The 12,647-nt window shown below is 40.2% G+C and overlaps 1 protein-coding gene across 3 annotated transcripts; it reads right to left on the reverse strand.

Annotated features, from left to right (window-relative positions):
• Positions 1-934: 934 nt before the first annotated feature.
• cpap (centrosome assembly and centriole elongation protein) lies at positions 935-12,127 on the reverse strand. Of its 3 annotated transcripts, none has more exons than XM_083536000.1 (17): positions 12,004-12,127; positions 11,435-11,765; positions 9,041-9,155; positions 8,818-8,949; positions 8,556-8,703; positions 8,389-8,479; positions 6,781-8,077; positions 5,840-5,963; positions 4,412-4,577; positions 4,047-4,301; positions 3,840-3,954; positions 3,160-3,275; positions 2,953-3,027; positions 2,684-2,824; positions 1,860-1,944; positions 1,638-1,758; positions 935-1,310 (listed from the first exon to the last, which is right to left on the reverse strand). In XM_083536000.1, the coding sequence occupies exons 2-17, from the start codon at positions 11,759-11,761 to the stop codon at positions 1,118-1,120; spliced, it is 3,501 nt and encodes a 1,166-aa protein (XP_083392126.1). In that variant the 5' UTR covers positions 11,762-11,765; positions 12,004-12,127; the 3' UTR covers positions 935-1,117. The 3 variants fall into 3 exon arrangements, with proteins under 3 accessions (XP_083392126.1, XP_083392125.1, XP_083392127.1); XM_083535999.1 differs by having other exon boundaries at positions 8,812-8,949; XM_083536001.1 differs by lacking the exons at positions 935-1,310; positions 1,638-1,758; positions 1,860-1,944 and adding an exon at positions 2,250-2,354 and having other exon boundaries at positions 2,645-2,824; positions 8,812-8,949.
• Between the last annotated feature and the right edge of the window lie 520 nt (positions 12,128-12,647).

The raw sequence follows: 12,647 nt of genomic DNA on the forward strand, positions 1-12,647 counted from the left end.
AGACCTAAAAATAGCTGTCCACCAACGTTTACCGTCCAACCTGACAGAACTGGAGAGGATCTGCAAGGAGGAATGGCAGAGGTTTCCTGAATCCAGGTGTGAAAAACTTGTTGCATCCTTCCCAAAAAGACTCCTGGCTGTATTAGATCAAAAGGGGGCTTCTACTAAATACTGAGCAAAGGGTCTGAATACTTAGGACCATGTGATATTTTAGTTTTTCTTTTTTAATAAATCTGCAACAGTGTCAACAATTCTGTGTTTTTCTGTCAATATAGGGTGCTGTGTGTACATTCATGAGGAAAAGAAATGAACCTAAATGATTTTAGCAAATGGCTGCAAGATAAAAAAGAGTGAAAAATTTAAGGGGGTCTGAATACTTTCCGTACCCACTGTAAGTGTTTCAGGAAGAGGCAGGTCTTCAACCGTCGCTTGAAGATACCCAGGGACCAAGATACCCAGAGCCTTGAAGTATACTTACCTCTCATTCTGAGAGAAGGTGGTACCAGTCGAGCGGTGCTGGAGGATCTCAGACAGCGTGGTGCAGTGCGAGATGTGATGAGGTCTCTGAGGTAAGATGGTGCTGGTCCATTTTTGGCTTTGTAGGCAAACATCAGTGTTTTGAATCTGATACGTGCAGCTACTGGAAGCCAGTGAAGGTCTGATTGATCTGCCCAGTTACCGCACCTAAATACTATTGTACTACTACCTGCTGTGGGATGAACTGGATCACAAGATTACAACTAAACTTTCAATATTTTTGCCAAGTTTTTACCAGAGACATAGCAACTGGATGCCAGTTTTAAGACCGTATTTGCTGACTTTTCAAATATTTAAGCTTAGTTTGCTGCTTATATTGTTCTGGGGTTTTTCCTTTGTGAGATTATTGCAGAACGGTTCCATTTCTTAGGTTAAAAATTTCAGAAGAATCTGTTAATTCGGAGAAATATGATTTATTTTTACAAAAATGTACACTACAAATAAATTATAAATTAAACCGCTTTTTAATTTATATATAAAAAAAAAAACACACACAAAAACACTGCTTTTTCTGGATTTACAAAATTATTTCCTTTTCGCCAAAAACCTAACTTATAGCGTTGAAGTAAAACTGTTTCTCTTAGGCTCTGGTGTCCATGATGACGTGTCCTTCGGGGTTTTTGAGCCTCACGCGTCCAGTGGGATAACGTGTCTCCTGTCGTCCGTCTGAGTAAACGGTTTTGACCGTGCCGTCCGGGTATTCCCGTCTCTTGAATTCTGCAGTATGGAGCTCTCTCTGACCCGTGTTGAACTGGATCTGCTTACTGCCATCCCTAAGCAACAAATGGTCATAAACAAATTAACATTATTTCCATTTATTAACATTATTTAAAAGATCCCAGGGAGGTCCCCTGGTGGTCTAGTGGTTAAGATGCAGCGCTCCCACCGCTGCGACCCGGGTTCGATTCCCGGTCAGGGAACCATCCCCAGCCACTCTTAGTGCCGGTCCCAAGCGCGGATAAATTGGGGAGGGTTGCGTTAGGAAGGGCATCCAGCGTAAAACATGTGCCAAATCAAACGTGCGGAGGATCCGCTGTGGCGACCCCTAACGGGAGAAGCCGAAAAGAAAGTTTATTTAAAAGATCCCAGGGCATGCTTACGGGTTCTGCTGTATTATCGTGCCGTCTACGAGCACGCTCTCCTCTCTCCCGTCCGGATAGAGGTTCTTAACAGTCTGATCGGGAAAAGTGATCTCCTTATGACCGTCTACGAAGTGTTTTTCTGAAACAGAGAACCAGCAGGACGTTAAGCTTCTGGAAAGAAAATTGTACCGTCTAATTATTCCGTTAGTTTCCAACTAATCGTAAAAAAAAAGGATGTACCTATCTGGTTGTTTGGGAACTGGAGCACTTCCATACCATCGGGGTAGGTGGTGTGTGTGGTTTGAGCTTCTGCGTAATAATAAATCTGCAATTGATTAGGTAATGGTTAGAATTCTCAATTATACACTGGATTAAAAACCCTTCAGCAAACACAAACTATAAACATGACGGACATGGGGGTCCATTATTAAATCCATTACAGCTCAATTACTGTATAAGACATTTCAGCTTTACATCAGACAAACACATTGAGGTGATACATGAAAGATTCCTTGTAAACATGTTAATGAATAAAATCGTTTCCTTGCCGTATCGTAAAAGTTACAGTCCAACCAGATGTGTTTAAAAGTCAAGGGAAATTGAGTTAAGAGACATGGTGGGGGTCTTGGTACACTTCTTTTAGTACTATTATATAACCAAACGTTACCGAAGCAGCTAATTGACTGTTCAACCCCCACAATACGATACGGATAGTTTTTCCGGGTTGCGTCTGCGCTGGAGCGACTGAGAAGGTTCCGCTGTGATTATACAGTATGAGGACAGGTATGCGCTGTTTGATTTGACACGCGAGACTGCGCGCTGTACCTTGTGTGTGTTAGCTCGTAGCGCATTAACTAAAAACTAATGTTGAAATTAACGAACGACAACAATAAAAAAATACTTCTGAAGCATTTATTAACTTCGAAAGATAGCAACATATTCTAGCAACACTATTCTCTATATTCAATATCCGGTAAGTACTTCCTCACCCTTTTATGCAAGAACAATAAATGGAGATTGTAAACAATAAAAGAAATATCGATATGTTGAATGACAGGCCTCACCACTCTTTGATCTGGCATTACGTGCTTGATGTCTCCATTGAAAAAAGTGACTCTGACGGACAATCCGTCGGCAGACACTTCCTTCCTTGTGCCGTTGGGGAAAATCGTAAGTCGTCCTCCATCGGGAAGCATCTTCTCAATCTGACACGGAAAAGCCAAAGTACGACCTAGATATTGTTCTATACACTACAAAATGCTATCAAATACAAAAGGTACATCAAGCGAGCAAAAAAGGGTACAAAACATCTACACTAATGAATTCTTTTTACCTTGCCATCCATGTGTATAGAATCTTCAAGCTCGAATTCAGTGTTCTCTGTGATGTCCTCTGGAGTATCCACTTCCTGAAGGGAAAAAAAAAAACCCAACAACAAAAGAAAACAGCACACTAGAGTTAAACATGAATACGTCCGAGATGGAATATATTTCAGACCAAGACGTAAGACCCTTCCGTAGTAAGAGAAAATGCGGCTCACCAATACGGAGTCGGTGGAGTTTTTGGTTAGATGAGCTTCATGGCTTTTGCCCTCAGATACGATTAAATGGTCTGGAATGCGATGTGGACCATCCACTGAGCTCTGCCTCTGCCAGTCTGGGGGAAAACCAGGTAGAAACATTTAATCAATTAATTACCTATTATTACAGTTTGATAACCAAAAAAAAAGATCAAGAACTGGTGCCAGGTGCAATTTTAATGTTTGGCAAATTTGGATCTGATGCAATTTTTTGAAGGGCTGGAATTCTTGCCAAACTTTGTTGTGCGAGCAAAATAAAAATGTTCTTGACCTATTACTGCAATTATGGCGTCTTTCTTGCATTTGTTCAGTTTATATAGAGGGAGAGGATTTATAAACAAATAAGGAGGTTTCACACCGAAATGCAAACTCGATCATGTTCATCTGCCTGAGATGATCATCTAAAGTGTGGATTTCCTTATTATGTGTACATGCAATTACAGTTCTTGGTAACACTGATCATTTACTGATGCCAAAAGAACCCAAAATTGTGAAAAGGGTTCATCACTAAACTATTGGTGCTGGTTGTGATTCAGGCATAATACAGGGATTTACTTTAACTGTGGTCTTCTCCCAGGCTTTGCTTATCCCTTGCTCTCAAACACATTTGAAAAAATAAAAAAAGAGGGGGGAAAAACAACCTTTAGGGCATATGGTGCTTGAAGACTTGGCAGGGATTTTGGAAGGATTCTGGACTTCTGTGCTTTCCGCCTTCTTGTTCTCAGGTGGGCTGCTCTTAGTGCTGAAAGTAGGGTTCTAGAAACAGAGAAACGTCAAAATTAATACATGTATTTATTTGCTTTTTCAACAACAGATCATTTTTTAGATTATGGACTTTCGTTCCACACCTTGGATTTTGTTGTCCTGGTGTTACTGCTATTGCTGGATGCACACGACCTCCCTCTTTCTCTTTCCCGTTCAGACTCCGCGTTTTTCCAGGTACTCAGGCGAAGTTTTTCTAGTGTGCGGACTTGGTCTCTCAGAGTTGCATTCTCTGTGCTGAGGGCATCCGTTTGCAGCCTGAGACGACTATGGGTGCTGCTCCATCGGGCCTCTCGCTTTCTTAAATCCTCCTGCAGAGTGTTTAGCTGCTGTTTTAGAGACTGAATCACACACACACACACACACACACACACACACACACAAACGGTTAAAAGATGCGTGCATGTGCATCAAAATAAACAGTAATAAAAGAGATGGTGGAGACGGAAACCTGGATCTCGTCGCGTTCCTGTTTGTCGGGTCTTGCCCTCGCAGCTGACGCATGCTTCTCAAACAGCTTCTTTTCGCGTTGGAGCTTCCGGCTTTCCTCGCGTTTGAACTCCTCCCATTTTGCGAGTTCAGCCGCCATGTTTTGCTGAAACTCTGCTCTCTCCTTCCTATATTAAATTAGCGATGCCAAATGACAGCGGATTAAATGGGTCGATCCTAAAAACAATCCTGAATCTCTGGCTGGTTTGAGCACTTCTACAATTGATGATCACCTTGAACTTTTACAGGGACGAAATCTGTGTGCGTTTCTAAACAAATGAACACATTTACAATACATTCTAAATACTTCCCCATATACAAGGTGTTTGTATTGTGTACCTGCAACTACAGTATACACTATTCCCTGTTTGCCATATCGGGGTTTCTGCAGCTTTTTAGGGCCGTTAAGAATAAAATTTAAGACCTAAATTGCAACATCAAAAACACACAAATACATTGTTAGGAACTGACCTTAACCGAGCCATAATACAATTTTTTTTTTTCAGGCCAAGTATCGCTAAACTTGACCCCGTTTTGCACCTGTGGTACAATCCAAGGAAGATTCGCCCAAATAACCGAAAGCTGATTGGCTGTTGCATGTTGATCTCATCTGTATTCGTAATACAGTGAATTAATGATTTAAGACATAGAACAGCAAATGTATGATTTTTTAAGACCTAAAATTAAAATTCGTTAAATTTTAAATGTGAATGACATTTAAAAATTTAATTTTTTAAATAACATTTTTTTTATAACATTTGAAACTTTTATTTTTTTAGACCCCACAAAAAAACCTTGTTAAGACCTAGAATTTTAATTCTTTCAATTTTAAATGTAACTTCCATCTAAAAATGTACATTTAAAAAAAATAATAATAATTTTAACGTAACAATTTAGGAATTTTTGTATTTTTTTTTTTAGACAGAAAATTAAGACGATTATTTAAGACAGCAAATGTATGACTTTTTAAAGACCTAAAATTTTAATTCTTTTAATTTTAAATTTAAAATTACATTTAAAAATTTTAATTTTTAAATAAAAAAATTTAAATTACATTTTTAACTTTTATAAATCTTTTTTAAAACCCCACAGAAAACCCTTTTCAAGACCTAGAATTGTAATTCATTCAATTTTAAATGTAAATTACATCTAAAAATGTACATTAAAAAAATTTTTAATAAATTTAAGACAAATTTTTTTTTAAGACCCCACAGAAACCCTCGTACACGCAAAAAGTAAACAAACAAGTAGTGAGCAATACAAATGAAAAGCACTTTCACATATGCAGTGTTGAGTCTGTATTGCGTCTCATTTCTCAAGAATACATTTGTTTGTATTAAGCTGAAGGGTATTTAGTTGCGATTCACAGGCAAATTGAATTGTTCCGTACCGCAGGTTCTCTTGAATCTTCTGGTTTTCCTGCCTGAGTCGTCCGAGAGCTGCATTTTCTTTCCTGAAGCGTTCGATTTCAGTCTCCAGTTCGACCAAGCGCTCACGAAGTAACGTCGACCTGGCTGCAATAAATATATAAATAAATACAAGAAGTGAAAAAAAGTGTGTGTGAACCCACGAGTGCGTTCTGATTAGAGCTGCTGCCATCGATCATTTGAACAATTATTCCATCTATTAATCAGATAAGAAGTAATTTTTCTTTATTGATGAGCAATGCTAAATAAGAGACAGAAAATAAGACGGGTCTCTTAAAATGAACAAGTAAATTGGATTTTCTTTTTCGAAAAATGAACATTTTAATTCAAAATGTGAATACGGTGCGTTCCAAAATATATATATAAAAAAACTGTTTGTTTAACGAAACTCAATTCTTCTCACTCGTGGATTTATTTATTTACTCCCACAGTATTGTGATGTGCTTTTCTTGAAAACCGCGTTTATCACCAGCTTTAAAAACGCGGCCATTTGGAGGGAGTTTTTGAACCCGCTGTGAATAAATACAAACATAAAAATCAATTTCTAATGACTTTTCAAACGTTAAACGTGCTGTATGGTGTTTTCCTGTATTTTAGTTTGAAATGATCAGAAACTTTCTGCCGTTTTCTTTGTCCTGAATCGTCTCGTTTTCTCCTGCTACCTGTCCAGAGCGCTCCAGAGTTTAGCGGGTGGTGCGTCAGTAATAATGGTCCGTGGGGAAACACAGTGCTCAGGGTTTAGTTTAATGGACTAAACTAATTTTTGCAATTGAATTAATTCTGATCTATAATAACTGACACAAGTCATCATATCAAAGAGGAGCCTTACCAAATAATAAAAAAAAAAAATTAATGTGTATCCGAACAATCTACGAACGATCAGATAATAGACTGTTCTCCTCACCTGCTCCTTCTTCACTGTGCCCATCTGAATCTGGTGGTTCTGGTGGAGGAGGAGGACATTTTTTCGGCTTCAGAGCTGGAAACAGCTTTGCTACCAACTGGCACGTTGGTGGTGGTTCAGGCTCGCAGCCTAATTGGCTGTTAGAGCGGCGATTGAGCTCCGGTCCCTTTGAGGCCGCGATCTTCCTCGTCAGTACTCTATCAGGTGAACCGCCCGGACTGCAAGTGGAATTCTCCGGCTCGTTCCACGTGTCATCGTCATCAAACTCAACCTGGCCTCTCGCATCCACCAGAGTCGAATCTCTCTGGCTCTCCTCTTCGATACTGCCATCTCCGTCTTGATAAGTTCGCTTATCGTAGGCCGGCACTGAAATCTGAAAGGCGAAAGCTTCCTGTTGGTGTGGCTCTACAGCCGGCTGGTGAAAAACCGTGTTGCTACACAGTGAGGAATCCGACTCTTCCGCATCTTCATCTCCGGAACACTCGGTCGACACTTCATCCGGTTGTCCGTCCCCTTCCATCGCTGCCACGCCGTCTATAGGTGGTCCTGGTGAACCGTGAGCCTTGCTGAAGCTGGTAGCCTCGTCGAGACCACGTGCAGGGAGCGAAGATTTAGGTGGCGATTTGACAGGAGTCGAGGACAGGCGTCTGGCGTCCCGCCGCAAAAGTGTGTTGATGAAAGACGAGTTACTGGAAAACGAGAGCTCGTCTGCCGCTCGCTCTAGCAGCTCAAACTCGCCCAGCTCCACACACTCACGATGCTGAGCTCTTTCCCAGTGTTCACCTCGCTCTTGCAGCCACACCTCAAACGAGTTCTCTGCACATTGCTTATCCGTGTACTGAATCGGTCTCGACGCCCCCTTGCTGAAATCAACCAGGAAATCCGAGTAAAGTTTCTGACCTAGCTTATCATTCGTACTGCGGTGTTGGACGGGTGCAGAGCTTGCATTTTTCGCTTCTGCTCGGAGATTCTGCTGGCCTCCAGGGGCTTTTGCAAGAGCCTTGGCTGCTGGTACTGAAGTCTTCTGCAGAAGGTTGTTTTTGGTCAGGACGGCAGTCTTGCGCTGTGTTACAGGGTTTATGGATTTTGGAGACGTTGGTTTTGGTTCCGAGCCCTGCTGGGATCTGAGGGTTGGGCCTTTATAGGATGAAGGATTGACGCCTGGTGCCGTTTTGGTGTCTGAACCTGGTGCCTTGTCTCTAAATGATCCGGTGGTTTTGCCTCTCGAGAAACGAGCCAAGCCTTCCCCTCGCTTTAAAAATGGCCTCTTCACTTTTGCTGCATCAGGGGGAGCACCCTAAAAAAAAAAAGGGAACAGAAAAAAGGGAAAAACATTTATAGACCTAATCCTGTCTGCTGCTGTTTGTCTGTATAAATAATGAGCATGGAATTCATCATTAAACACTTTCTGCCATGTTTGAGTAGTCACTTTGGGACAGACAGGATACAGTCCATTTCATTAGGGGGCACAGAGGGAATAGAACAACCAAGTGACCTACATGGATCATGGTCCTACAGAAGAAAGTGGAAAACACAGAGGAAATCCACAAGCAAAATGAAAGAAAAGTACACTGGATTAACACACTGAAAAAGCAATGTATGCCTTACAGATATCTTGTTTAGCTTCTCATTCTCCAGCGTGAGCTGCTCTTCCAGCATCTCCTCAAACGTCTTGGCGCCGCCACCCGTTCTGATTGGCCTGGAGACACAATTTTTTCACGATTTTGTCTCGAGATTTTGACATTTCCCTCAACGCTTGCACTGATAACACGTACCTGTCGTGCACTTCTGTTTCGCCGTCTCTATGGGACACGCTTTGGTCCTCACAATGCAGCGATTCTTCTTCATGATCATAATCTTCATCACTGAGATGGCCAGAGCTTGCCTGGTCCACACTGGGCTCTTGATTCCACGTGTTTGGTGCTGTTTTGGTAATAAAATGACAGCTCAGCGTTTGTTTAGCTAATTAACACACCTGATGATGAACTAACTTTCAACAGGATGGAAATGTGCAGGAAATACTGAGAGTACCTTTACCGAATGTCCGTTCCACTTCTTCGGGTGGATGGTGTTCGAGTCGATTTGGTAAAACTCTCTGCCTTGTGTGCGAGGGCTTCAATCCCGACTGCTCAGCAGTTTTCAGGCACGGCTGCTTCATATTTCCAAACTCTTTTGAAAAAAAAAGAAAAATCACCACAATCAGGTGGATAAACAACACGATCAGAAACATTTTTCATTTCCATACAGCAGTGTATTATACCTGTAGGAGTCTGGACCATTCCCAAAAGCCTTGATTGTTCATTGTGCAGTTTTTGAAGCTGCTCCTGCTGGTGGGCTTTTAATTGCTCCTGCATGCACTGCTGCAGCTGCTTCAACTAAAAAAAACAATGTGAGCGTCATTTGCACACACGCATAAAATTTGAACAAAATAATGACATTTATGCCGTAAATCGTCCTCCAACGCGCTTTAAACGACAAAACCATTTGCAAGAATATAGCGAGGTGAATTTTGTGTAAATGTGTATCACTGTATCACATTGTATTCTCTGCTTGTTTATTGGCTGAAGTGTTCTATGATGTCAAAGAAGAGGCGGAGACAAATTAGGTATGTGGCATATAATATATATTAATATACATAAGTACAGACGCTCCCCACTTTACCAACTTTCACTTTACAGACCTTAGCTGATACGAACAATCCTGTCCTCAAAGTGTCATTTTTCCGGATTCGGGAAAAAGAAAATTGCGCACTGGACACGGGCCATTGAATTTTTTTGTATTCTTGTTTTTTTTTTTTACAAATTTTTTTTTATTACGTAATACAAAATATTGTATACAGTATTTCGATTAATTTTAGTATATTGATTGTTTATTTGATAGTATTTATAGCTCTTACATCATTAGGAGATATGCGTAGTCAATAACGAACACAGCAACAACGTACAGTCGTTCGGTACGATGGGAAGCGTCTGTGTGTGTGTGTGTGTATATATATATATATATATATATATATATATATATATATATATACTGTATATATTTATATATAGTCTAGCGTTAAAGGTTTCTTTTGCTTTATATGTCCAGCTTCAAGATTCTCTCTCGAAAGGAGAAAATCCAGAGTGAATGAACAAAGAATGGAAGTAAAAAAAGACATTTCTATGCATGCTATAAGTATCTATACGTAGCTATACGTATCTACACGTAGCTATACGTATCTACACGTAGCTATACGTATCTACACGTAGCTATAAGTAGCTATACGTAGCTACACGGAGCTACACGTATCTACACGTAGCTATAAGTAGCTACACGTATCTACACGTAGCTACACGTATCTACACGTAGCTACACGTATCTACACGTAGCTACACGTATCTATACGTAGCTACACGTATCTATACGTAGCTACACGTATCTACACGTAGCTACACGTATCTACACGTAGCTACACGTATCTATACGTAGCTACACGTATCTACACGTATCTATACGTAGCTACACGTAGCTATATGTATCTACACGTAGCTATAAGTACCTATACGTAGCTACACGTAGCTATATGTATCTACACGTAGCTATAAGTACCTATACGTATCTACACGTAGCTATACGTATTTACACGTAGCTATACGTAGCTACACGTAGCTATAAGTAGCTACACGTATCTACAAGTAGCTACACGTATCTACAAGTAGCTACACGTAGCTACACGTATCTATACGTAGCTACACGTATCTATACGTAGCTACACGTATCTATACGTAGCTACACGTATCTATACGTAGCTACACGTATCTATACGTAGCTACACGTATCTATACGTAGCTACACGTATCTATACGTAGCTACACGTATCTATACGTAGCTACACGTATCTATACGTAGCTACACGTATCTATACGTAGCTACACGTATCTATACGTAGCTACACGTATCTATACGTAGCTACACGTATCTATACGTAGCTACAAGTAGCTATATGTGGCTTATATCCTCAAAAATAAATGTATAAATGTAAAAACACACATATTCCTCAACTAATTTCCTTTTATATCATGAATTAAAATGACAATTTGATCGATTACTCAATTTAATCGTGTGTATTGCATTCATTTGATTTATTCCCTTGTATTTTGATGCTTCGTATAAAATATTCGAATATATGATTTGACATTTAACCAAACAGGCATTTTTATTCGACATTTTAAAAAATTTAAACAAAAATGAACTGTGTTAATAAAAAACAAAACCCTGCCACCCAACCAAATTTATTCAATTGTATTTATAAATGTTTTTATTTATTTCTTTTTAAAATGTATTTGCTCTCTACAGTTAAAGAAAGGTTATAAAAATCGAGTTTATAATTTAGTACCTGAAAAGTTTAACTAAAACGAGCGCGAGATGGTGAGGAAAAGAATCAAAGGAAAAGAACCGATTCACAAAAGGAACCGATTCTCATCCTAGTGAATGTAAACGCATTATATGGACTTTATATTCGACTCCTCTGGAGTGATGATTTCGTGTAAATCCTGAAAACACAAACATGCTTCGTCCTCAGTCAATTGTGTGCTTTTCTTTTTGTCCCCAAACACAGAAAACTCACTACTATTGTTCAGTGTTTTTAAAGAACCGAAATGCTACCGGAACTTACTTCCTGGAGTCGGTTGATGAGTGCTTGGGGGTTTCTCGCAGCAGGGATAGCCATGTTTACTTCCCTGCTTAGGGGCGCAGAGACCTGGATGGAGGATGAGGGACAGATGGAGTCCACACTCAGGCTGCTAGCACTGCGGGACACGGGTAAAGGAGCGAACTGGCCGTTGAAGGAGTCCTCTAAAGACACGTCCATACCCGGAGAGCCCCAGCTGCTCCTGACAGACTCCACTTCTCCTGGGGAGGCGTTCAGAATCACCCCAGCCCGAGAACTGCTGGCCATCCAGCGCCACGGGAAGTGAGCCTGCGGTTCTGCTGGAGATGTCATGTTCCTAAAACAGTGCAGTTCCTACAGTTACTCTCATACAAACAGCACTGGATTCTCTATAATTCAGCTAAAAAACACTACAAAGCCCAGCTGGTTAACAAGCCCGTTGCCCCGTCAAACATCTTCCGGCGGCAACACAAACCAAACTTTTTAGTTGTTAGCGCATTAAAAGTGCACAAAACCTGTAAACACACATCATAAATCATGACTAAAAGATAGTCTAGACGGATCCTCGAGCCTACCTTGAGTCGTTTTGGCTTCTCTTCGCGATTTAAAGCGCTCAGGAGCTGACGGGAAAACGACCAGCCTCCCACTTTCGAAACGACCCGCCATAACGGAACAAAGCCCGCGAGACTGGAAACACAATGGGGGAAGAAAAGGAGAGCAAGAGGCATTCTGGGAATTGTAGTTTTACCCAGCAACAACTTCCACCCCCCCCCATACCATCAGCCAAGATGTATTTAATAAATAAATAAATACACTAAGAGAACAATTCATTTTATAAACACACCGGGTCTCAGACTGTGCAATCCAACGTATATTATTTATATAAAGATTAAGTGTTAATTATAATAAAAGGGGGGTAAATAAAGTAAATAAAGTGCTCCTATATTTTGTGATGACTGTTAAAAAAAACAGTTTGATGTTGCATTTTGGTTTTACAATCAATTAATCAACCAATCATTTAATCAATCGACCAATCAATTAATCAATCAACCAATCAAAATAAAGATATTAGATTTTTTTTTACTGGTAATGACATTTATACAGTATGTGTGCATTGTGTTGGATGAATGTGATACTGGGTTTTATTACCTATAATAAATCTATCTATCTATCTATCTATCTATCTATCTATCTATCTATCTATCTATCTATCTATCTA

This window comes from Silurus aristotelis (assembly GCF_946808225.1).
Source record: "Silurus aristotelis genome assembly, chromosome: 3".
NCBI lineage: Eukaryota > Metazoa > Chordata > Actinopteri > Siluriformes > Siluridae > Silurus > Silurus aristotelis.